This window comes from Spodoptera frugiperda, chromosome 10 (genome assembly GCF_023101765.2).
Source record: "Spodoptera frugiperda isolate SF20-4 chromosome 10, AGI-APGP_CSIRO_Sfru_2.0, whole genome shotgun sequence".
NCBI classification, from domain to species: Eukaryota; Metazoa; Arthropoda; class Insecta; order Lepidoptera; family Noctuidae; genus Spodoptera; species Spodoptera frugiperda.
In genome coordinates, this window is record NC_064221.1 from 10,875,031 (window position 1) to 10,903,018 (window position 27,988).

The following is a 27,988-nucleotide window of genomic DNA, read 5'->3' on the forward strand; positions in this document are numbered from 1 at the left end:
AGAATATTTCATTTCGTAAAAGCTCTGTAATATTTTGCGATGAAATTGTAAAATCTAAATGTTTATAGCTGTTGTTAATGTGATTACGGATTTGTATCTAATAAATACAAGTAAAGTTTTATAATCTGTAATTCAGAATGGAATAAAATTAAGTTTGAATAGATTTTCCGAAAATCTATGTTAATGCAAATTTTTGATCAATAAATCTCAAAAACATTGTCATTTACTGAAAACAGATTAAGGGTCTTTTCAGGGTCAAAGTGAATAGGTACTTTCTAAGTCTGTGTGCTCCATCTTCAGCCACATCTTCGCTTTGCCGTTTTGACAGTAAGCGGGTTGGTGACCAAACGCACACTTATCAACGGAAAAAGGATATATTTGCTGTCAAAGCTATTTCTCTGGTACCTACCAGATTTTGTGCTCATTTCGAACACCGTAAATCCGGATTAAACATTTTAGCTAATTTTTTACGGCTTTGTAACCTAAAATTACAGCAAAATTTTCCCCAACCAGAAATATGGCATCTAAAACGGTCGGAATTGTTTAACCAGTCGACTTTGTAACTAAACCTTCGCCATCCAAAAAGCAAATCAATAAATATATTGGGCACACAACTCACAGCGCAAAATAAATCTTGAAAGCGCTTCCATCTCACAACAGAAAGTACTTAAGCCGTTTCGCACGCACACACCGAACCAATACAACACATACATACAAATCCAACCAATACAATACAATAAAAGTGAGCCATAGAATACAACACAATACAATACAGTTTCCGTACGCCACTTATTCGGTTGAAATATACTGATATACAGGAATGAAGTGTTTTATTTCGCGCGGAGATTTGAGCTCCTGTTATAGCGGAGATAGTGCCTACAGGAAAAATCGAGTTTCTTTATCTAGACATGTGCCAAATATCATTTTATGTACTGAACTTAATAGACGTATAAGACTGTAAATATAGGATACAATCATACTATGATACTACTATATCCTTCTAATATTATAAATGTAAAAGTTTGTTTGTTTGCATGTTTTTTTTATGGAATAACCCAAGCCTACGGATATTACACGAGCAGACGGATCACCTGATGGTAAACAATCACCGCCATCGCCGTCCATGGACACCCGAAACGTCAGAAGCGTTACAAGTGCGTTGCCGGCCTTTTGGGGGTTAGGAATTTAAGGGTTGTTGGGGAATCCGGGATTGGGAAGGAAGGTAATTGGGCCTTCGGTAATCTCACTCACACAACGCAAGCGTTGTTTCACGTCGGTTTTCTGTGAGGCCGTTGTATCACTCCAGTTAAGCCTGTCCATTCGTGCCGAAACATGACTCTCCCACACTTAAAAAGCTTTGCAGTAGGAATAGCTCTTGACTTTTAATGAACAATATGATGACTTAATCAATTCTTATTATTTCTTGAACACGAAACAGCTTCATCATAAAATCACACAGTTCTAATGAAACATCTCTTTAATTAATATCTGATTGAATCAACATACATTCAGACACACGCACATCAACCTACCCTTCCTACAAAATTCCTTTACACGATTTTCAACTATATGAACATAATAGAATAAAGTTGAAAATTAATTACGGCCTAGTATAACTTTATTTCTAGTTTAAACAATGAAATTCTGGCACACATCGGCGGTAATTTATGCACGCTCCAAATGTTTTAAGTGTTCATCAATCATCGTGACGTCACTCGGTTGGCGTAATGTACAAACAATATTCTAGCTGAAATACTGGTGAGAAAAAGTATATAGAACATTATGACTTTCATTCTAGAAGTAGTTGGTAGAGGGCCGCGGTACATGTAGGCACCTACAATCCTGATCCGGAGCTGCGGACTACCTAGCGGGTTTACCGTGGCTCCAGCTCGAAAAGCAGGAGTAGGAACGGGGTGGTTTTAGGTTAGTAAGAGCCTAATACTCCCTCTCGCCTCGCCCAGGGCGGGAGAAGTCAGTGGATGATTTTCCCCTCTCAAAAAAAGGCACCTACAATGTAAGATTTACAGTACAATGTAACATGATTCCCGGGTCGGGCAAAGTGCTACAACTTTTTTCGGTTTTTCAAAAATTTCTCAGTAGTGGCATGGAGGCTAGATATACTACTTACTGGGAATTTCCAAAAACATCAATAATGCTTTATGTAAACTATACCAAACTACTTATAATAAACTATACATGTCACTTGTTTATTTAGCGTGTGGAATAAAGGCTTTTCTTTTCTTTTTTTCCTTTGCTTGAACTGAGAATCGAACCAAAAATTCCTTGGTCGGCAGTCACGCTTACAATCACACAAACAAAATGGCAGTCAGTCACGACAAAAAGTTATGAATTGCAAAATGGAAATTAGGAAAAACAGATTACTTTGTAATTGGTTTTCGATTTGGTACGAGGAGGGGGGGGGTTCCATATATGGGGTACATATTATGATGAGGCGAGCTTGTAAAATGATTTATTGCATTGAACATTGGTAATTAAAAAGGGCAAATTGGTTACTGTATCTCTTTAGCTCTCTAGGGAAATTAATGGTTTACCTAACTGCCTTTCAATTGTGAAATCGGTTTAGGAGATTTGATTTTTTAACCGCTGAATTATATTTCGTTAGGTGACTGCCTCGTTGGTTGAGTGGTCGCAAGTGCGACTGCAGGACAAGGGGTCTCGGGTTCGATTCCCGGGTAGGGTAATTTATTACTGGGGTGCGGGTTTACCAACGGCAAGTACTAATGCAATGTGACTTTTTCCGAGTTATACAAGGTGTCCCGTAAGTTGAAGTCCAAATGGCACCAAATGATTAGCAAAGATCCAACTGTTATCAGAAACATAAAAAAATCTGAGTCCTGCAGTTTTTAAGTTACAGTAACTTATGTGTTATCCACAAATAAGTACATCCTGTGCCAGTCTTTTGACTCTTGTTGCTACAAATCTTAATTTTTTCGTCTGTATTTTTGCTTACGTTATCTGTACTTTCCAAGATTATTTAGCCACCACTGACAACCGGTGAAGGAAAACATCGTGATGAAAACTGGACTTACAATTTCTAATTATAAGTTTGAAAATCGCCAACCCGCATGGAACAAGCGCAGTGATTAATGGTCAAACCTTCACCGTGTGAGAAGAGGCCTTTGGTCAGTAGTGGCCACTTACAGGCTGTTGTTGTGTTACAAGTGTGTTACTGTTTTTATATACGGTACTTAACACATCGAGTGTACCAATTATGTCAATGTAATAGCTTGTGTAGCTACTAAGTAGTATTCTAGTAAGACTATAGTCTTACTACTTAATTTACTTCTTGCTTGCTTCATGATTTATTATTTCAAAAATAGCTTTTGAAATATAAGTTTTTAAACTGACATGGTCATTAGCACTATCATTAGAACTTAAAACGGGACATTTAACATGTTTATTTGTTTTTGCGAGTTTCCGAAATATTCCGTTTTAAGTTCTAATGATAGTGCTTTTGAAATACTAAAAATATCTAAAAAAAATATTTTCCAAAAAACACAAACAGCAACTACACACATATTTCGCAAGATTTTTGTATACGATAAATCCCTGTAAAGATATTCTTACTACATTTACCCAGAGAATGCTAAAATAAGCCGATTTTACCTAAGGCTTAGTCGAAAAACCGGTGCCTAAAATAAGTCACGTAACACACGGCAGCGATAAGGATATTCGTAAGAAGGAAACAGCTCAGCAGACAAACAGACAGACAAACAAACAGACGTTTACCGTATCCACGTAAGACCGAGTGCGATCGCTTAGAGATTACGTTTTGTTCCCAGCAGCAGTTTCACAAACAGTATAAAGTATGGAGGATGGAGGTATTATCGCTTATCCAATACTTTTGTCAAATACACGGATCCATGTTTGTTTTGTACATACAAGAAAAATACATATTTTAGGCTTACTTTGTGTGATATGTCTTTGTGAGTAAAGCTATTGGTTTGGGTGTGTGATCGAGTAGTTTTATTTATATTACAATACATAAATAAAACTACTCAAACACACAATAACTTATCTTACGAGTACTTGCAAAAGTTTGTGTGTATGTTAGTTACTCAATCACGTCAAAACGGCTGAAGGGATTGGGATGAAATTTGGAACAGAGGTAGATTATAGTCTGGAATATCACACATTTTTTTCCTCAGTTGTTGCGAGGTTATCATTATCAACTTTATTACATAGTGGGTGTACAGTCACGAGCAATAACATGGAAACGCCCCTAAAATTTAAATTCATGTAGTGACATAAAATCGCAAAAATAAGTATGCTAACTGTGTCCAAAAAATATGTAAACGTTAAATTGTATCAAAATTAACTACACATTTTTATCAAATTTACGTTAACAACAGATTTCTAAAAAAAATATTAAGTTTTAGTTACAAAATAATGAACCCAAGGAAATTTCAATAACATGTTTACAGTAAACCAGTTTGCCAGTGACTTCGACTCGCCCGTCGATTTATTTTTATTTCCGTGTACCGTCCTAAAACTATTGTGCTATTAGATTCTTACGGCAACATTGTAAATCATACGTTCTGTACAGTTCTGCGCGTTCACACAGTAGCAGTACTGTGCTGTCCACTGTTCTGCCTCACTGTTCTGCCCCCGTGTGAAAGAGGCTGTACAGCTAGATATATTAATTGTATTATATAAATTTAAAATGAACAGTAACAACGTGCCTTATCGTATTTCTACATATGACAAACACAAAATTATATATATATATATATTTATATATATTATATATTATTATTATATATATATATATAATATATTATATATAAACTTTTTATAAAATAATATATAAATAATAATATATATAAATAATATATAAACTTTTTATAAAATATATAATAAACTTTATATAAAAATATATACTATATAAAATATTTATAAAAAAAATATATAAACACAAAACACAAACATAAATAATTAATAATAATCATTCCGTTTGGTAACGAATTACAAGACTGATTTTGTATACCTTTGTTTTATTGTAGTAACCAACCCTTATTTATTTATAAAACTGTAATTATTACAGAAAAAAGTAGGTATACACTTTCAATATCATTTTAATGTATCCATAACAATTCCTATAATATGTATACAACTGGCATTTCATGTGTATATGTTATAGAAATTGTCATGGATAATTCAAAATTACATTTTAAGTGTAAACTTTTTAATGATTTTGTATCGTTTATATTACTATGAAACCAATGTATACCCAGTTTTGATACAGTATTACATGTAGATAATTTAGAAAAAAATATAGAACACATACTTTTTGAATGGTGGAATTTGAGATATTTTAGAAAATGTGACAATGTATATATATTATTGCTCGTGACTGTACACTACACAAAGTTTTAAAATGTTTATCAGAGAAAACTGATAGCCAATCTCTGTGAAATGTGTGGTCCTATAGCCCATAAAAAATTTTGTGAAAGGAAAAGTGCTTAGAGAAAAAGAAAAATCTATACAGAATTACGACCAGAGACTGTTGTTTTTTTTTAGTGGGGCAAGACATCCAATAAATTCTCCAGCCTTGTGCGACTAAAAAACACTCCGTTCCTATTCCTGCTTTTCGAGCCAGAACCACGGTAACCCGCTACACACACAGCTCCGGGTCGGCATCAGCCCAGTAACTGCTAAGCCAGCTAGTTGTATACTTATAACATTTATGTTATACATATAAATAACACAACATAATATGCATCTCAAAACACATAATTATACTTAGATATGATCCCCACACCGTCACGCATGCCACATATCGCTGCACTCTCATTTCCTTCGCCAAAGAGTAGGTAGGGTTAGTACCAGCTATCTGCCCTAGCATCGTATGTGTTCCTTATCTGCACGCTATTTATACACACGAGGTGAGCTGACTCCAAGGTAATCACGTTAGCCAGGTACACGGGGCAAGGGAGATTTAAGTGGTGTTTTGTTAGAGTATGTTTTAAGGGATGTAGGTGTGTTGCACTATTCGAGTTTTTGAATTATATTCATTTAAATGCTATGTTTATTGTATGATTTTTATTTCATTATTTTTTTCTTGTAATCTAAACTGCGAAGAGATTTTTATTTTATTTATTGAACTCCCAACAAAATTTACAAATACATGCTAGAATATAGCCTATGTATGACGAAAGCCTCGTGATCCTTCCATTAAAGGGCATCACATCATGCCATTTTAATATTGAACAATTGAGTTAAATGACGTAATTTTTTAATAAAATATACAAAAATATAATACCACAGTAGAGATACAAATCACGACAACACAACATATCACAAACTTAACCAAGATAGGTCTATCGACAAGAAAAAGAAATGAATGGTACATTGCACATGTTATAAGGAATGTAGAAATATAACAGTTAAGTAATTTACATCTTATCAATATCCCCTATCGGCACATGAAATAGAGCCTCAGCACGGCTTGAATATAATCGAATTCCTCGTCAAACAATTACGTGATAATAACATAAAAATAGTAAGTAGTCAGCTTATAATCGTAATATGATATTATTATGCATAACAGAAGTAACATTACACATTATTTCAGATTTTCAGTTAATTCAATTACAGATACTCTATACAACTTCCAATCTAACTTTACCCCCAGCACAGTTGTGTTACCCTCCTATCCTTGAACCGTTCGAGGAAGTAAGAGAATGCGAGCCGTTATCAGTGGATCGCATCTAGTGATAAGGTCGCGACGTGAAATGTTTCTATACGAACGGAATGTATCGTGTAGTGGGAGGTATTCCAGATAGCGTTTGTTGTGGTGAATATATGTAGACGTTAGTTACGTTGTCAAATGTAGGTCTATATTTAGAACTTTGTAAAGCTGTATTTAAATAGTTTGACTAGCTCTTCAGAGTAAACCTAATAATCATTTGACATTTTTTTTTACTAATTTGACTTTTTGTTTTGTATATAAATTACATATTCCCTTGTTTTGTCCGTCAGGGTTCATAATGATCTGTACACCAGTTTGGGTTACCATGTAAGCCAAACATTGTGAAATGCAATAAAGGATTTGAATTTGAATAACTAACTAATAAGATGAAGAAACATGTATGTTTCCTAAATTATCACAAAACCTTTCTTTTAAAAAATATACCTATGTGTACATCTGTACATATCTCTACATAGAAACACAATCAGGGCCAAGAACCCAGCACCCATCCCCTATCTATCCCTTAGTTAAACCATTTTCTTATATCATAACTTCGTTTACCCTTCAATTTACCCTTTACCCAAGACATGGGGTAGGTAACAATATGATACGAGGCTAAACAATATCGCAACGTAATTTAATTGCGATGGCCGATCGCCTATCTTTTAATAGCCTTTTACGACGCTGACGGAAAAAGCGGTTAAAAAAAGATAAAGATAAGCGAAGTCTAAGGATATAATAGTTTTAAAACTGTGTTGTTTGGCGCTGTAGTAGATTATGATGTGAATGTTATAGAGGCTGGATGATGTTGAATGTTATGTGTCATAAAAGTTGTTGTAAAATGTTTAAAGCTATAATAACATAAGAGAGATTAGGTTTTCTAGTACATAAGTGCAATGACTTTGCTAGATATTTTTTCTTGCATTTTGTATTGTATTTAATAAAACGTTGCCCCGCATTAGGATTTTCTCCTGTGTCATACACACCAGACCCTGAACAATAATGTGTGGTTCACCCAAAGAGTAGCTCCCTGCGGGAATCCAACCTGCGACCCGTTGCCCAGCCCCCACACCATTGAATTCAGGTTACTTATGACACTAGACATATTTCCGAGCGTTTTTAATTATACTATATATAATACTTACGAATGTGGAGTTGTTCATGAGCAGCCTCGTGGTGAAGTTCTTCACGTTGAACAGCGTGAGGCCTCCCCATCGATCTCTGAACACCAGCTCCTCGTCTGAAACAAGACAAATTAAAATTTATGAGTAACTAGCTTCTGCTAGCGGCTTCGCCCAAGTCAACTTATACTATGTCTGTATACCAAATTTCATCAAAATCCGTTCACTAGTTTTATCGTGATTGACGGACAAACTACCAAAGAAACAAACAAACTTTCACATTTAGAATATTAAGTGCGATCATCAACAGTCTCATCAGTGTACATACATGTACAGCTTCCTAGAAAATCCACGCGTGGAGATCACATTTTAAAAAAAGATGCAAGGGGGGGCTTGAAAACATATAGTACACTAGCTGGCCCGGTTAAGGCAGTTGTCCCACCAACGGCGAGTGAACGACTAACTATCGGCTATTTTCTCGCTCAAGAAACGTACAATAGATATACTTTCCGTGTAAACAAAAGAGATGCATATACAAATAGTTGATCGCTGACTGTTCACACTGCCGGCGAGTGCTCGCTTCACTTGTTTGTTTTTGTTTTCACTCGTTTTCACTCGTTTCTAGTTCTAGCTCTACTCGTTACTCGTTCATCGTTGCCGGTGGGACAACTGCCTAACTTCGTACCCTCCCAAACATCTTTTTCTCACCTATTAGTCCTCCCCTGGACTTCCAATAAGATCAAAATTTGCCAAATTAGCCAAAACAATTCAAAACCAAAATTAGCCAAATCGGTCCAGCCGTTTTCGAGTTTTAGCGAGTCTAACGAACAGCAATTGATTTTTATATATTATATAGAGATAATATATTCCAATGCAATACTACAGCAACAACGCTTACATTCTAGTTCTTAGTTTTTTTTTTTCTATTGGCAACGTCTAGACTAGTTAAATATTCAACATAGATTCTCCGAACACATTCCTAAACACAACTTTACATACATAGTAATAAGGGTGCCCTTCAAGCCGTAGGTACATGTGTAACTACATATTTCATATCAGAAACATGGAGTACCTTACAAAAAGCGATTTGCACAGCAGAGTAGAAACAAAAAAGGGTTTTATTACTGAAATTCAAGGGCTTACTGGCAAAGTGGACGGGTAAGGGCTCAGCTTAAAGTGGGTATTATAAGATTATTGAATATATCCAGTATAACTTGGCCTGTGAATAAAAATACGCTGCTTATTCGACAAAAGAGGTGTTTGGTCCCTCTCTATATGTGTTCGATGGCGTTTTATATATGCTGGCAGTGTGATATATGTTTTATTGGTGATGAATTAAATTTATTAGTGTGTGAGAATGATTTGTTGATGAAAGGGGTTTTCTGTGATAGTGTTTATGATTTCTTCATTTACGGAACCTATCCCATAAAAAAAGAAATAAGGCACCTCCTTCCTCCTTGCATCCTAAGGCAACGAGCAGACCGATCACCTGATGGTAAGCGTTCAACACCGCCTATGGAAATTCGCAACACCAGAGGATTCACAGGTGCGTACTGCTCATTTCTTTTCAAACTGTTTAGTGAATATGAGCCTATAGACTTGAAACTAGTCGAGTTCCTCGTCAAACATTTGCGCAACCATAATAATTAAAGTTTTAGTTAATTCAAATTTAAATTAAAACATAAATCGCTGTCGGTTATTAATCTTACGTTATTACTGTGCATTTCAATATTGAATATACCTACTACATTTTTACAGAGTAAACCGGCATAATCCAAAAGAAACATACATCTATTTCTCACATTGAAGAACAACTATATTCTTTAGCAAATTAATTAATCGGTCGTACATAATTATACCTAACTAGCAAACCCGGCGAACTCCGTTTCGTCACCAATGATTTTCCCTGTTTTCCTGCCTTTCTCTGAAATTTTTGCTATAAACCTCACGGAGCCCGAGACCTTTCCAACGAATGTAAAACCGTGGAAATCGGTTCGTGCGTTCTGGTGTTATAGCGTCAGGAAGGAAAACCCGACTTATTTTTATATAATAGACTACAATTTCTCCAAAACAAAGAAACACGGACAAAAAACTTTCAGGCACCACTACCTTCGTTACAGGCAGACACGTTTGTTAAATTAGAGGTTTAATTTCAGTGGTTACACCGAAACAGGGCGCGGGGGGGGGGAGGGGTAATATAAAGTAGTTTGTTACCCCACCGTTACCTCAATCAATCACTCCGGTAGGTAACACCGGACCGCTTTTACTGAGACCCTGACACACGGGTGTCAAGTGTGGGCAACTAGGTGTGTGCTTTTGATTAAATCTTTTCATTTGTTTTAGCATTATGTGGTTGATTGAGGGTGACAGCCCAGTAAGTGATTTGTAGTAAGAAGTATGAAACTACTAATTAGTGGAGACTCAGTTGCCATCACGCACATATGTATTATATGGAACATAGGTTGTGAAGGCTGCTTGCCATCGAATGGTTGTAAGATCGTTGTTGTTTGCTATTATAATATAACTTAACATACAGCAAATAATATGTGTCTGCGTAATCTGTACACATCGCTGTCTATTATCACTTAAATACCGAGTTGTAAGACTAGGTACCTGATTCAGTGCCCTAAGACCAAAGCATGATAAAGTATTCTATGACTAATCTTTTCATTGGTGATCCACTATCATTTATATAGGCCATAAACAAATCGATTTCCTATTAATGGATTTTTTTTCGGTTTTTCAAAAATTCTCAGTAATAGCATGGTGTCTGGATTGTGGCCAGTATATAGCAATAGGTCCAACCCGTATTACAAGGGACTTATAACACAAATAGAGAAAAGTATGACACATTGTATAGCGGCATTACGCACCGTAATGCAATACACCTTTTTAAAAGGCGTGACGTTGCATAAAAATACATCTTATTGTTGACCAACCTCTTCATCAGTGTGTTTACTTCGAAAATAGCCTCACTAGACTGAAACGGCTTTAATTATTGGTATCACTTTACCAGTATCTTAGTCTGATGTAATGCCGGGTCAATCGTAAGGTCTATAATCCTATGTCCCATAAAACTGAATCAAAACAATAACTAACAATTGATTGTAAACCTGATTGTAAGAGTGTTACTTATGGAGTTACTTGGTCGTTCTTCTCCATAGGAATCTACAAGTAGGAACGAGCAAAAGCTTCACTAGAGGACTGACCGACAGACAGACATTTTGTTTATTTTTTTAATTGTAATATTGCTTGATGTTCTATGTGCCTTCTCGGTCTATTTGTAATAAATAGTTTTGACTTTGACTTTGACCAACTGATACAAAGACAATGGACAAAGGGTCCCATCTGTGATTTAAAACTAAACCTAATTATCAAGATCCAATTACGTCTCTTTGTCGTAGAAAAAAAGAAAGATTTAAAATATCGTTAGCAAATGTGAGTTTGCGTCAACCGTACATGTGTGCTGTAACTGGAATCAATGCTCTAAGTACGTAAAATACGATAAAGTAATTCTAAGTGACCATTTATTCTTAAGATCGAACCTAACTCATTGGTTTCAAATTGCACGTGGACATCATTATATTATGTAGGCAGCATAAAAAATCTAAACCAATCTTCCTGACATTCACAAGTTGACCAACCACTACATCAGTGTGTTTACTTCCGAAAATAGCCTCACTAGACTGAAACCGCTTTAATTATTGGTAGGACACTTAGTACCAGTATCTTAGTCTGACGTAATGCCGGGTCAATCGTAGGGTCTATAATCCTATGTCCCTTTACAAACTGAATCAACAAAACAATGTAACCAAGAATTGTATTGTGAACCTGATTGAATGGAGTTTCTTGCTCGTTCTTGAAGCTTCATTCAATATTCGGCATTTGGTTACATTTGATGGAATGAGGATTTTTGAAAATATGCTAATCACTGAAAAACGGAGTTTCCAGACTGACGGACTAAATCGATCAATTTGACGTTACAAAAGTGCTTGAATTTACCTGTTTAAAGAATTAATTGAAATAATCTACAAGTAGATAACGAGCAAACCTAGCTTCCACATAGACTACAGGACTGATACCGACAGGCTTAGACTTAGTTAAAATTGTTTAATTTTTTAATGCCATGTTGATTGGAGAACAATATTTGCTTGACGATTCTATCACCACAGTGCCTTCTCGGTCTATTTTTCAGGGAGAATAAATAGTTTTGACTTTTCGACCACTGATAACACTGAGACGCTGGACGAAAGCCATAAGTCCCATCTGTGATATTAAATTACTAAACCTAATTATCGAGATCCTAATACGTCTACCCGTCGTAGTAAAGAAAATAATAGTCATTTTTAAAAGTAACTTCGCATTCAAAAAGGAATTAATTGTCTGTTTAACAAAAACCTCCTGCTACGTTTGAAATGGGCGCTACGATCTTATAAATACTTAGGTGTTCTAACATTATAGATCATATTAAAATAAAAAAGGATTTATCTGCACAGTTCGCACATCGATTGAATGTATTATGTAAAAAACAACTTCACTCAAAACATCTTTTCAAAGCTATCAATACTTTTGCAATTCCCGTATTAACATTCTCATTTGGTATAGTAAAATGGACATATTATCAATATAGTCCTAAACCGGTGCTGGAGAATCAGAGTCACAAGATATACTACGATAGAGCAATTTTAACCGACAAGACAATTCATTACAATCGACCTGATATTACTATGATAGATAAACAGAAGAAACACACATACATTATTGACATAGCAGTCCCTAATACACATAACCTACAAAAGACAATAACCGAAAAAATACATAAATATACAGATTTAAAGGAAGAAATAATCAGAATTTGGAAGATGGAAAAGGTATATATTGTGCCTCTGGTGCTCTCCAGCACCGGGGTAGTACCCAAACACCTGCATCATTATCTACAACAAATTCAGTTACCTAAAAATACATACATGACAATGCAAAAAGCCACCATCCTAAATACGTGTCGAATAGTTCGGAAATTTTTACAAGAAGATGCGAATATTGAATCTAATCCCATAAATGGAACTCACTTGGCGAAACGGAGTTCGCGGGCACCAGCTAGTCATTAATATAACCCTTTCCATATAAAACCAGTACATTAATCGAACAATAATAGCCCACACAGCTGGCTATCGCACAATGATCAACTATGACGTCACGCGTTCATATAAAGAATGTTATATGTTACTATATGCTTTTCAAATAGCATAATGGCTTCATGGAATACGCTGAATGTCAGTGGTGTTATGACGTGGCCATCTGTCAGCTGTCGCGTCACTACAGGGCTGGCACTTGGAGATACAAGTTTATTTTATTTCGATATTTTTTTAAATGGGATTTAACACGGTGAAAATTGGGTGTATATTGTGTAGCGGTATGCCGTAATGTGCACCTCTGTCTACCTCTTCGGGAAAAAAGGAGTGGCGTTGCATTATAATTATGCTGTTTTAATAAGAAAAGAAGTGCAACTGGTGAACCAGTTAGCCAAAGTATTACTGGAGTTTTTTATGCATTTCGAAAAAACTATCTGTAAAAAGACTGAAATTATAAAAATAAAGGTACACTTAGTCAGATATTGTGTCTGGGACAGTTTTTTAACCGCCCAATTACCTTAAAATCCTTTTTAAACGCCACAATTGTCTGAAACAGGAAAAATATTGTACAAAAACAATATTAATCTATTTGTTTGCTGTCAGCTGCCATAGAGGCACCTGGATGACGTCACACGACATGATGGATAGGCAGGGAGGTTCCGTTATTGTTTGGATAGGCTAAATTCAATTACTATGGGTACATAATATTATGTGCGTAAATTGACTCGAAAATGTCAATACATACGGTAGTACACAACGTAGGTATAAAGTTTTCGGGGATTACAAATTTTTACCTGATTGATTTCAATTGATTGCCTCTTGAGTAATGACCGGTCTCCAGCTCAAAAAGCAGTAGTAGGAACGGGGACCACCCCGTTTGTTTTGTAGTAAGTAAAGTTAAGTAGTAAGAGTCTGACATTCCCTCGTGCTTCGCACAAGGTGAGAGAAATTATGTGATGATTTTCTCCCCTCAAAAAAATTGTGACGGCTGCTTGAAGCCTAAATTTACTCTTAAATATATTATTTAGTTTATTTTATGAATACTATTTGAAGAAAATACGCTAGTTGCATATTTTCACTAATTTTTCATATGAAAATCACCACTGAAAACTCCAAAATTAAATATACTTTTGGCATGTTCTGCCTGACAGCCCTGCAATACAGTCACGTAATACGGTCGGCAACACTTGTGACGTTTAGCGGACGGAATCATTTTAAAAGCTTCGCCGCTATTGTACGAGACGCCTCCGAGCTGTCGCCGACCCGTCCCGACGTTGCTGGCAAACAATCGCGTATTTTATTTTAAAGGATACAATAGTGACTAACTGCCGCACTCAGAGTCATTTAATGATTACTTAAACTTTTCCTTAGCAATGATTTTGTTCCGTAAACAATTGCTAGCGCAGGCACTAGCATTTAATTTGAAATGACTCTGAGTAAGGCGGAAAGTTTTCTTTAGTTTAAATCGAGCGTTTACCAATAGTTCTTGAGAATTGAATACCACGGCCTCACAGAAAACCGATATGAAACAATGTTGTGTTGTGTTTCGTTGTGTGAGTGAGGTTACTGGAGACTGAATTACCCCTATTCCCAATCTTCTCAATCATCAAATCTTCCACCTTGGGTGAGGCGAGAGAGAGAGTGTGTCTTAGTAGAGGTCTTTTACTGATTAAAAACCACCCCGTTCCTAGTCCTGCTTTTCGAGCCAGAGCTCCGGCAAACCCGATAGATAGTCCGCAGCTCCGAAGCATTGTATACCTTGCTGATCGATAATAACCTTTAGCATTATACAATAACATGGCAAAACTGTTCATAATACCTCTTCACATAATATATTTTAGCGCCTACCGTTAAGTACGTGAGTGGCATACCGAGTCAGCTAATTTGTTACGGACCCTGTGCCCATTACGCGGGCAAAATCTTGCCCCTTTGTTACCACTCCGGTTTTAAAAGCTATCCGCTCCTATTTTGTATGCTTTATTGAATTTGAATATAGTAAGACCCGGAGTTATTTTTGGAATATATTTTGTAATGATTTTATCGTTAAAAGTAAGTAAGGCTGGCTGAACAGATTCTATATTAGGTACATTTTTTCTTTTTTAATAACGTTGCCTTACACTAGGATTTTCTGCTGTCTCATGGGTGCGTTTACAAAAATCTAAGTAAATTGAACGTGCGTCGAGCATAAATAAACAATTAATCTTGAAATTGCTCATTAATTAGGCACAGATCAGCCTGTATATAGGACCAGCTGTCTGCTCCCACGCTCTGCAAGTGACAACGTACGAAGTAGGTCGACACGGATAACGATTAAGCCTTTGTATAAAAAGCAAGTGATATTGAACTGTGAAAGAAAGTAGAATTAAATGAGGTAAAATATACTAATTTGTATATTTAAACCAATAAACTAGTAATTTGTAGAATATTTAGTAACAAAGTATAATCTTACAAGGCATTTGCTTGTAATAAAATAATGCGTTTAATTTAAAAAGAGGTCTACCGCGTAGTCTGTGCTACGGCGTAGCACTGCTACGATGACGCAAGCTACGACGCTACGACGTAGCAAACTCTGTTCATTGAGTATTTGTATGGATAACACGTATGAGGTTTTAATAACCTTTTTGAAAATAAACATAACATTTTTCAGGATATATTTCTAATAGAAATTGAACTAAATACCACATAACCAATACGTGAGCAACAAAAAGTAATAAAAGTTTTATTCTAAACAAAATAAAAAAAAAAACATTTGCTAAAAAAATATTGGAACTGTTACACCGTACAACTGGAAATTAAATTAGAATTCCTCCTGAAAACAAATTTCGTGGGAAAGTGAATTATTTTTAACAGATTTCCAACAACTGGGGAATGGAATTTCATCGGAAATAAATGAAAGAGAAAGTATTTTTAGTTTGCAAGCTATTATTATCACTAGTACGACGAAAATTTAGGAAATAAATATGTCACTATTTTTGTTCATCATGTTTCATTTCCGCGGCGGATATTATGCAGTATTTTTGTTAGGTTTTGATATACAACAGTAGTCTGGGTGTTATTATTTACCTATGAATTGCTCTGCTTACTCCTTTGACTATTAAACTACATAACATTATGTGTGTGTGTGTGAATTTTAGGTCTTTTGACTAGGTCTAGATTTTTTTTCCATAAATTGGGAAAACCTCTTCTGTAGTTAGGCATGTCAGGTAAAAATAAAATACTATGTCGAGATTTTAAATCTCTGATTTTTCTTTCGATAAACGAGCAGACGAACAGCTATGGACCTCAGCACCAGAGGAGACACAAATGCTCTTGAGACTTAGGGATTTAAGTGTCTCGATAATATATATCACCCAGAATATCTTGTATCTCAGTACTAACTAACACCACCTCCACAACAACAACAGACATGACACCATTAATTTGCTTACAGAATCACGTTCCTGATTCCGATAACTAGCAATTATCAAACCAATTAAATATAACTGCCTCACAAACTGGTTCAAACGGCGCCTATCAGAAACAGAATATTTAACACCACGCTACACGGTTAGCTACCCGGGTGTAGTCACACAGCCGGGTGTACGAACCGGGTAAAGGAGTGGTTACATGTAGCTTTGAAATTTTTGATGGCGATTTACTAAATTTTTTGCAGAATAGAAATATAGTAACGTGTTTAATTTGAGTATTAGAAGGGCCAAATTAAAAGCACCCCTAACCGACGAACATGCATAAAAAGACTGATAAAGCGAAAGAGGTATGTAAGATTCGTAGCAATTGGCGTTCCATTATCTCTGCCTACCCCAATGGGAGACAGGCATGAGGTTATGTATGTATGTATGTTTGATTTTAGTTTAAAAATTGTTAATTACGTTTTTGTATGCTTTTGTTGTATTTTTACAAAAATATACCAAATGTATTTTGCTTCCTTTTCATCTAACTGTGCAAGTCAATATGGTTGTATGATAGTTACGTTTTAGTTCGTAAATTGTTGAGCTCTTTTGTATGAGTTTTGCTATAGTTAAACACAGATTTTGTATGGAACAGGAAGCATTTTTGTAAAATGCTAAATATTAATTTCTTTATTGAAGCATGATTGCAGTTCACAACATTTTTTGTTATTATCTATTTACAACCTCGTTTTTAAAGAAAATCCATAAGAATAAAGTATCGGACGAACAACTAGTTATTAAAAGTGGCAATATATCATTGCCACACCTTCCCGTTAACCCAAGTATGATATTATGTGGAGCTACAGCTTGCTATCAGTCTAAATCAACCCTATCCTCTATATCCGCCTCATAATTTACCGGGTGGGCGGTGCCGGGTATATCCGGAGTAAAATCCGGCTAAGGACACTCTAACCCGGTTGGGGATTTTTAAATTTTATCCGGAATAAGGTAGTCATTACAAAAGTGGTTTATGAGAGTAATGCGGTTTATATTCGCAGTGTTCTATGCGTGGAATTAATGTGAGTTGTTCTACAAACTAGATTCTTGTTTTAAAATTGTTTGCTATTTCCCAATAGAGATAAATATGTATCTGTAAGGTACTACTTTTGTATGACAGTGTTGTTACTATGATATTGAATGATAATTATAGTATAGTGCTATTTACCATTCTCAATTATAAACTGCTTGCATCCACAATAGGGATAGGGATGATGAGGCGGTATGAAAATTAAACATTATCAAAATTAAACTATTTAGTCCGTCATGTATTGGAAAATATTAGGCAATAATCTACGAGTAAATGGACATAAAATAGGTAGGTATTTAATTTATTGTAGAACAAAATGCACTTTCTCTAATTAAAATAAATGTTAAAAGACACGCGACGAGGTAAGAAGTAGCTTAGAGTTCAACATCCTGGACTAATCCACACCTCCATTTACTAATGACCCGCCATTTTGTTTGAAGCACAATATGGCAGCGCATCCGGCCGCGCCGGAAGTGGCTCGCTCACACCGGAAGTCAATTTGTCCGATGCATCAGAAACGGAATACTTTATGAGGCTTTACAAATGGAGATGGGGATTTGAGAGGAGTTTTATTTTAATCCATTGTTAACTAATAATAAAAGGTTGTTGTGATACGTCCAGACAACTTTTAATGATGGCTGCCAACAAAGGTTTTGCATTATGGAAATAAAATTGTATTTTTTGGTTTGGGAAAGAAAATAATATTGTGTTTTCAAAGCAAATCAGTACTACGAACAGGTTTTTTAGTATCTATATTTTACAATTGATATTGATTTTTCTTTTGGTAGGCTATAAAGCGGCGTGGGCTCGCTTCTCGTACGAATAAATTCCTTTTGTGATCTTCATATTGTTGTTCCAGTACTATTGTACCTAGTGCTGGTAAATATTAATAAACGCGCCTACGACACAAGAGAAAATCCTAGTGTGGAGCAACTCTATTCAAAAAGTAAAAATAATATGTACTGATGAAAACAAATACTATAGCTCTGTAGAAAATTAAAAATTCATCAATAAAATTCATACGATCCTTTATTTTACAGCGTTCTTACTTCCCAACTCCCCCCTCCCCCTGTGACTACTGACAATTCATTCCCAACAAAAGGAATGTCCCCCTAAACCTTTGATTCCACGGTTAAAAGAGTTTTAAAAGAGTCCCACAGCTGTTTGTCCACCGGTGGGGTAATCACGGCCACTAATTATGTGCCACTCACAAAAGAAATGGGAAAACTTCCCTTTGTAGACACTTACTTACGAGACTGATTTATGTTTGAAATTTTTACAGGATTTTTTAAGTTTTAAGCTGTTTTTGTTACGTTTTTGTTGATATTGTGGCTTATCTCGTATTCTCTCACTGTCACAGCGGCTTCACTCGCGTTCATGTGCGATGAAAAGTATCCTATCATTCAAGTCAGCTTATACCCTGTTAGTACACCAAATTTTATCAAAGTCCGTTCAATAGTTTCGTCACGATTAACGGATAAGTAACTAAATAAAGAAACTTTCACGTTTGTTATATTAGTCTGATTAGATATTCAAATAATTTATTTTACGTCAAAAATATTAAAAATGTTGGGTAGGAAAATGCTACCTAATTTTACGTAAACAGCTTTTATTTATTACATAATATTTGCATCTAAACTGTTTAATAATAAAAAAGAACCACCTTCAAAAGTTAAAATACGAACCTCTATTTTTTAAGTTGGATATTATACCTTAAACCTTCTTCTAAGTCTGAAAAATACTATGCTGAAAACCGTGTCAAAATTGGTTCAGACCAAACGCGAGATAATTGTGTACAAACATACAAGACAGTTAAAAACTAACAAAGAAAATAAAATACTTTATGCAGTAACCGGTAAAAATTGGGTTAAGATATCACACACGATTTTTAAGTAATAGCACAATAAGTATAATTATATTCAGTGTATAATTGTATAACTAGGCCTTTCTTTGTACGAGACCAATAATAATAACTTCATTAAAAAAAATGAATGTGCAAATATTAAGCTTCACTTCAAAGGCTTGATTTTTTGTTGCTTTGTTGACGGAGGGACTTTCCACAACGTAATGAAGTCCTGGTACTTATTTCCCTTTACCCAGAGATGCCCTTTGTAAACAATATTTTTTTTAATTTAAACTCACCCCCTGTTACATGGAACTTAAAAAACAAATGGTGAAAAGTGGGTGTACATTGTATAGCGGTATTACGTGCCGTAATATGCACCTCTGTCTACCCTTTTGAGGATAAAAGGCGTGGCGTTACTATTTTTTAATATTAGGACGGCAAACAAGCATTCTGATCACTACAAGGTAAGCAATCGCCGCCGCCCATAGACACCAGAGAAGTTACAAGTGCGTAGACTGACCTTTTAGGAAATGGGAATTTTAGAATTTGGAGAATTGGGATTAGGGAGTGAGGATTGGGGATTTGAGATTGGGGATTGGGGATTTGAGATTGGGTATTGGAGATTTGAGATTGGTAATTGGAGATTGGAGATTCGAAGTTGGTGATCGACATGGGGGAGGATTCCCCTCCGGCAACCTCATCTACATGGCAAGCGTTCATTGTAGCAAGCCATTATACGTAGGAGTGTAGTATCCGTTGAATCAATTCATACGTCATCAGTGTACGATGACGTCATCAATGCACAACTAGTGTTGATGTAAAGCCTTCAATTACCGGCATGTGCCGATGCAAATACTCCTTCATTGAGCACGCTTTGTGGGAAACATACGGGCGTACAATTGGAGCGGACACCTTGTTTGTTGGGATAGTTTAGATGAGGGTTTGTACTGTTTCTGTTTAGCGATCTTACATTAAGCTATTTTAAAAGACGATATAATCCACATTTTGTATATTTTTTAAACTATAAAGAATATGATTATTATTCTTTACAATAGTATTTGGAGCTGCGGACTGCCTAGCAGGTTTACCAGCTCGTAAAGCAGGAGTAAGAACGGGGTGGTTTTAGTCTGACACACCTCTCTCGCCTCGCTAAAGTCGGGAGAAGTTATTGGATGTTTTTTCCCCAATTAAAAAAATCCATACAACAATATCACTATGTAAATAGACTTTCATAATTTGTGCTTACAATTGAACTGGTTAAGAAATTTTGATATTTACTTCATTTGGTTTACAATTTCAATCACTTTACAAAAAAGTCATTTAAAAAGAAATTCCCTGTTAGCAGTGTTCATTACTCCCGCGAAGGTAAGGAGTAACTTGTGAACTGTTGACGAAACACGAGACTTGCGAGTTTTAATGGCGGGCTCTCGAAACAAGTGCAGCTCGGCAACTTGTTGTGCCGGAGATAAAGTGCAGCGTTAATCTTTTACTAAATTCAAAGCTTTCAACTTTTACTACTCGCTACACTTTTAGTTTTAATCGTTTTCTCAGGTACTGTATTGATTGTTTGATAAAAATGATTTTAAAAAGTAACCCGCATTGAGCAAGCGTAGTGATTAATGCTCAAACCTTCTCCGTGTGAGAAGAGGCCTTTGATCAGCAGTGGCCACTTGTAGGCTGTTGATGTGTGATTTAAAAAGTAGAGAAATGTAACGTGGATACAAAACGATATGGTATCTATTCGATGCCGTATATGCGGCATTTTTTTGAGCTTGGTTAATCATTCAGTGCCTTCTCCCGCCTTGGGCGAGGCGAGAGGTAGTGTCAGACTCATACTGACTAAAAACCACCCTGTTCCTACTCCTGTTTTTCGAGCCGGAGTCTTGGTAATCCGCTAGGAAGTCTGCAGCTCCGGGTCGTATATGCGGCAAGCCGTATACTTCGGTTGTTACAAAATTACCTAGATACTACATAAATTCACGCATAATTTTACATGCATAACTCCACTAAGATGCAATCAAGCAAAAGTAACGTCTTCGTCAGTATACTGGCCCGTATAACTTCGGTCTCCCAATGAAAGTCATTAAAATGATTACGCCGAGCTGGCATTCCAACTATTGAGCTGATTCAATGACTGAACACTGAACAGCTGAACACTAAGTATGAGAATATGGCCGCCGCTGATATTTGTTCAGTTAATGTTCACAAAGGCAAATAAAACTAGATTTGTAAGTGCATTTCATTCAGTAAGATTGAATTTTAGTTTTTAATTGTGGTTCGTATCAATTTTAAATTATTTTTCATAACTTTGCGTCTTTTTTATTTGAGTAGACGTAGGTATTTGCAATTGTTGAAATATCACTTAGAATTAATTATTATCAACAGAGATACTCGATATGTACTCGACAGAGGGACTCGTCCTTATGAGCATCGTGCGCGGACGCTGCGCCTCTGACTTGAAACTAGTGTAGCTCAGTGTGAATTGAGGTAACAACAACAACAACGTGTAAAATAATAAATCGCTCAACACAAACTGCTACAATAACTAGACCACTAAAATTCACGCTATTAGGTATAAAAGTTTCAAACATTTACGAACATTTTCGTTAGAAATTTTACAAACTATTCCTTTCTCATGGAAAGCTCATGGAACTACCACCGATCTGTGAACCTAACCTCAAAACGTATAACCTTACTTTATGCGTTTTAGTAATCGAGTAATAAAAGAAACCTGTGTGACCTAACTGGGAATGTCTCCAAGAAGTATATAATTAAGTAGGAATAGCTTACATTACAGGAACTAATAGTAAGGTTATGTTTATGGTAATGGGTGCACGGCCGCCATGTTGGATTAAACGACACGTGGACGTAATTGCGGAGCGTTGTTTTATAGAACAGCGCCATCTTGCGGCACGTGACTTAGTTATTGGGAGATTTTATTGGAGGCTTGTCGTATATGGGTAAGGAGGATGAAAATTAAGGCGTTTAGACTATATAAGAGATCTAGCATAACATACTATTACGTTTAATACTTTTAATACTTGAATGAAGGTGCATATGTTATACAACGTGGCGCTAATTATGAGTCCCTTATGTAACCGGAGGTGAGCATTCTGCCATACACACACAATTCCTATTACTTACTCCTCAGTAATAGCATTACTATTACTGAGGAGTTTTAAGAATCAATGGAAGTTCATATGCTAGCGTGTCTTTTCAATGATATAAAAGACGTTAGCATGTACCTTACTAAGCTAATCGGAACCATTAGCAGGTGCCTTGATCATCAACAGCCTATACCACTGTTGACTAAAACCCTGTTCTCGCACTGAAAAAGTGTGAGCATTTATTTAGTGATTACACTACCTAAAGTACCTTGATACTTACACAATCTCATCACTATTTTAAAATCCCCTCTCTTACAAGGCACTGCCTACCCGACAACAAACACTAGCGCAATTAATAACTTTGTTAATTAGAGTGTGATCCTTCCGCGATGGCTGGAGGATGGTATTCCAATATGTTTTCGGCAGCTTCCCCGTAATTACATGCTCAAAGTGTGCGGATAATTATTGCTGGGGGAACGTGTTCCGTCTTGTTACTGTTGGGAAGGGTTTTCCTGTCTTTTTGCGGGCATTTCTTTCTGTATAGGAATGTGGATAGAACCAGAGTTCCTAGCCTTTACATGGTCTAGGATTTTTTTGGCTCATTTCTGATTGCTTTTTTGAGAGGTTAAAATCATCTAACGTCTTCTTTCGCCTTGGACGAGGCAAGAGGGAGTGTCAGACTCTTACTGACTAAACACCATTCCTACTCTTGTTCTTCGAGCCGGAGCCTTGGTAACTAGCTACGCAGTCCGCAGATTTCCGCTAGGATCAGTGTTACTACATTTATTTTTCATTACTGGTCTCATATTAAGATTTTCTCCAAAATCATAGAATTTGTTCCCAGAAAAATACCTACAAACCTTTGAATTATTGAAATAAGTGTTACTCGTACTTTGTGTAATCTAAGTAATTGTGTTAGACGTAAGTTTATATGCCATAAGGGGGCTGACATGTTCTTGAATGAAAAGTCCCCAAATACAAAGAATAATTACACTTAGCCTTGGTACTATTGAGCATTTGGTTCCAGTTCCCTGTGATATGAAATTCCCTGTGATAGCACAAGCGCTATGGTAGCTTTAACTTGTCACAAAAAAAATAGGATGTATCCGACAAATCAACACAAGAGCTAAAGTCACTGTAGGTACCTTTATCTTTTTCCTCATACAGTATTGTGCACGACAAAAATGCAAAGGTGGCGAGCCGCCCGCGACATGTATCAAACCTGATCGTTCCTGTTAAAAAGCATGTTTAAACACGAATATCAAAGGTGAGCGGCGGCAATCCTTTGTTTCGTGCCGCCGCTGTCTGGTTTAAACATGCTCCTGGGCTTGCACGAACTTGTCTGTAACGCGGCGACGCCCGCGACGTGCACCCAGGACAGGAACGATCTTGTTTGCGCGGCCCGCCTATATAAGGACGACTCCTTTCGAGACGTCCTCAGTGTGTCAATGAACGTCATTATGTAAGTGTCGTAATGTACCTGTTACGTAAAGTTAATGTATCGTCAGAGTGTGTTAGTGTCGATTAAGTAGTCGTGTAAAGTCAATCCACTACGGTGTTAACATCATTGTGTAACCTATGGAATAAAGTATTGAGTAAATTCAGTACTAGAGTTATTTCTCTCCACCATCATCATACAGTCCACTGGCTCCCTGACCACATCGCGGGTACGTTGAGGAAACGATCCACAGCCTGATCCCTCCGACCCGCACATTCTGGTCCTTCAGAGCCAAATCAAGTTCCAGCAACATGGTGCTAACACGCAGCCGTAGTGGAGAGTCGAGAGGAGAGCAGACCCAGCAAGAGCTTTCTGTGACCGCCGGACCGGGTGCCAACACCCCGGCACCAGAATCGAGCTCGGCCCGAGTGACGGACACAGGAAGCGGGTCTACGGCGACTACCAACATCGACGCCACACTCAAGCCTAGCGATACTAGGTCACGCCGTTCTACGTGTTCGAAAAAGAAGCGCCTCGCAGAGCTAGAGGCCATAGAACAGCTACAGCTGGCTGATATGGAAGTCCAGCAAACACAGGCAAGGCGACGACTGAAAGAAATACAGCTGCAGCGCCTCAGAGTCGAAGCTGAGTCGAGCGACGACGAAGAGCTGGAGGACGACCTCGCTTCGGTAAGAATAGGAACGTGGCTAGCGCGACCCGCGCCGCCACCCGGAGGTGAGACTCGGCCGCCGCCTCACGACGCCAGCGGCGGGAGGATCAGCAGAGACGCAGCCCACGCAGCGCGAGCGACGTACACCGGCGCCCCGGCGGGCGCGCACCCGCTGCGAGACGACGACGGCTACGGCAAAGTGCGTGAAAGTGTGTGTGCGCAAACAAAGGGCAATATCGCGAGTGAAGTGTCACACGGTAATGTTAGTGATAGACTAATAGACGTAAGAACCCTCGCCGCGGCACTAGCGCAGGTCATGCGCAGTTCGAGAGAGCCCCCGAAGTTCATGCAGCGGCTACCAGTCTTCGACGGAAAACCCGGTGAGTGGATAGCTTATAAGGCCGCGTATTGTGACTCACACACGTATTTTTCTAGCGTAGAAAATATTGCTAGGATTAGGTTAAGCCTCAGAGGCGCCGCAAAGGAAGCTGTAGAGTGTCTATTGTTTAGTCAATCTGACCCTCAGGTCATTCTAGATGCACTAGAAAGACGTTTCGGTAGGCCTGAGGTTTTGATAATGATGGAATTAGATAAATTAAAATTATTACCTAGATTAAAGGATGACCCTAGGGATATTTGTATATTTGCTAGCCGTATTGCAAACACAGTAGGTACGATAGAAGCACTAAATAGAATTCACTATTTACATAGCCCCGAAATGTCGCATTGTATTGTAGAAAAGCTAACACCAATATTAAAACATAAATGGTATGATTACGCGGCGAATATAAAACTTGAAGATACTCCCGTATTAAAGCTCTTATCTATGTTCTTGAATGAAGAGGCCGACAAGTGTAGCGCGTACACACTGCCAGAGCGGGATAGCGATAGCGCCATTGATGAACGACGACGGCGCAGAGTTGAGCGCACGTTTATGGTGAGTACTCGTCAGAAAACATCAAGTGAGCGATGCCCGGCATGCAAGCAGCACGGCCACAAGTTACCAGACTGCAGTAAATACAAGGAGCTAGACATAGATAAGCGATGGAATATAGCGAAATCAAATAACATGTGTTTTAGATGTTTAAGAAGTAAACACAGAAGAAATATGTGCAGAGCGCCTACTTGTGACGTAAAAGGATGCAACATGAAGCATCACAAACTGTTGCACAAAGACGTTGGACAAACTGTTGCACGTAATGTATACACAGCGGCGCCCGCGCCGCCAGCGATGACGACACACGAATCCGTGACGTCAGCGCGGGAAACAACTTCGCCTCACAATCGCCGCGCATATTTGAAGATTGTACCTGTGACGTTGAGCGGACCACATGCTAGTCTACATACATACGCCTTGTTAGACGATGGGAGTACAGTCACATTGTTAGATGCGTCAGCAGCAGACATCCTCGGTGCAGATGGGCCAGAAAGTTCTATGTGCATACAAGGCTTAGGTACAGAGTTCAAGCACGAGCGAAGCCGAACCGTAAGCCTCCACATACAAGGCAAGTACCATAGCGCCCCACAGAAGATAGAGGCGGCGCGCACCGTAACTAGATTGGAAGTCACGGCGCAGACTGTACATACCGAAGACCTAAACAATTGTAGGCATTTAGACGACATAAGGAGCACTCTTGTTTATGATCGCGCGCGACCGATGATCTTGATAGGACAAGATAACTGGCACTTGTTAGAAGCCACGAAGACACGGACAGGTGCGCGCGACCAACCGGTAGCATCATACACAAAACTCGGTTGGGTATTACATGGATGTCGGTACACAGCAAATAAAGACTCAAGTACATTTTGCGGCCACATCATAGTTAAAGAAAATGTAGAACCAATAAGAGAAACCGTAAGAATATTAAAATCAGAAGAACCATGTTTAGAACCTAGGATACCTAAAGAAGATCTACATAAGCAAACCTTAGGCGTTCTAGAAAAGAAGAGCCGACGTTTACCCGACGGCAACTTCAAGAAAAAGAAACAAGAAGCACCTACAGTACCCAAGTCCCATCTAGGCACCCTAGAACGCCTAGATAAGAACGAACCTCGCTCCAAGGAATCAAGAGTGATCGCCGCCACACAGGACAACAGAGCGACGCCGTGCGACAGTTCCTTATCAGTGCCAAGTACATGCAGCGCTGGCGCACGTATATTACGTTTGCGCGGGAAAATCAAGTCGGTACAAGAAGTGAATTGGAATATAATAAACCCTGTTGTACCCGAACATAAGAAAAAGTATAAGAAGTTACGTGATAACGGGAATACTACGTGCCCGTATCCCCGTTTAGGTTATTATGGTCCTATGTTTTTATCTATAGGTAGGCACAAAGTTAAAAGAAATAACTCAAAGTAATATGTAAAGCGTATAGGATTAGCTAGCTCAATTAGCATAGACTTAGCTAGCGCCGCCCCTAGGCAGTCTATAGGTATTAGGAATAGATATAGGTCTAGGTATAGGTATTAGTTATAGGTTAACATTTAGGTATTAGGTATAGGTTAGCTTATAAGTATAGCTAAGGATAAGCTAGACTAGAATAGTATGTAGTGACAACGCTACCTAAGCGGCTGATAGGAACTTAGGTAAAAACGCCTTAAGCGCTTTAGATTAGGTTAGGTTTAGGTAGTGAGTCACATACGTGGTCTATAAGCTGGAAGCTCGTACCACCGGTGTCGCCGAATTGGCGAAGACGGGAACGTGAGTGCCTGCCGCGCCTATGAAACCGGCGGGAGACCTCGGCAGCAGCACATCACCCAAGGTTGGAGACGTCGTCGTGATCTCCGACCCTGAACTTCAACGTAACACCTGGCCCAAAGGAAGGGTGGTAACGCAGGTGCTACCAGACGGAAATGAAGAGGTACGAGTGACCAAAGGGCCCGTACTCCGAAGACCGCGGAGCGCATTGTCGTGCCCACCAAGGAGTCGCCAGATGGCGACGGCGGGAGAAATGTGCACGACAGAAATGCAAAGGTGGCGAGCCGCCCGCGACATGTATCAAACATGATCGTTCCTGTTAAAAGCATGTTTAAACACGAATATCAAAGGTGAGCGGCGGCGATCCTTTGTGCCGTGCCGCCGCTGTCTGGTTTAAACATGCTCCTGGGCTTGCACGAACTTGTCGGTAACGCGGCGACGCCCGCGACGTGCACCCAGGACAGGAACGATCTTGTTTGCGCGGCCCGCCTATATAAGGACGACTCCTTTCGAGACGTCCTTAGTGTGTCAATGAACGTCATTATGGAAGCGTCGTAATTATCCTTTTACGTATCAATGTATCGTCAGAGTGTGTTAGTGTCGATTAAGTAGTCGCGTAAAGTCAATCCACTACGGTGTTAACATCATTTGTGTAACCTATGGAATAAAGTATTGAGTAAAATCAGTACTAGAATTATTTCTCCACAACATCATACAGTCCACTGGCTCTCTGGACCAATCACGGGTACGTTGAGGACACGATCCACAGCCTGATCCCTCCGACCCGT

General features: G+C 38.1%; 1 protein-coding gene and 1 long non-coding RNA gene across 3 annotated transcripts in view; one reads left to right on the plus strand and one right to left on the minus strand.

Annotated features, from left to right (window-relative positions):
* LOC118277080 (dipeptidyl aminopeptidase-like protein 6) overlaps positions 1-27,988 on the minus strand; it is a 262,572-nt gene that overhangs the window by 11,793 nt on the left and 222,791 nt on the right. For both annotated transcript variants that reach the window (XM_050696145.1, XM_050696144.1), the window contains exon 4: positions 7,858-7,952. In XM_050696145.1, the coding sequence (XP_050552102.1) occupies positions 7,858-7,952 (95 nt within the window). The remainder of the gene's footprint in view (positions 1-7,857; positions 7,953-27,988) is intronic.
* On the plus strand, positions 23,570-27,886 carry LOC126911094 (uncharacterized). The gene is made up of 2 exons (XR_007705659.1): positions 23,570-23,661; positions 27,551-27,886. It is a non-coding gene; the product is annotated as an uncharacterized LOC126911094 (long non-coding RNA).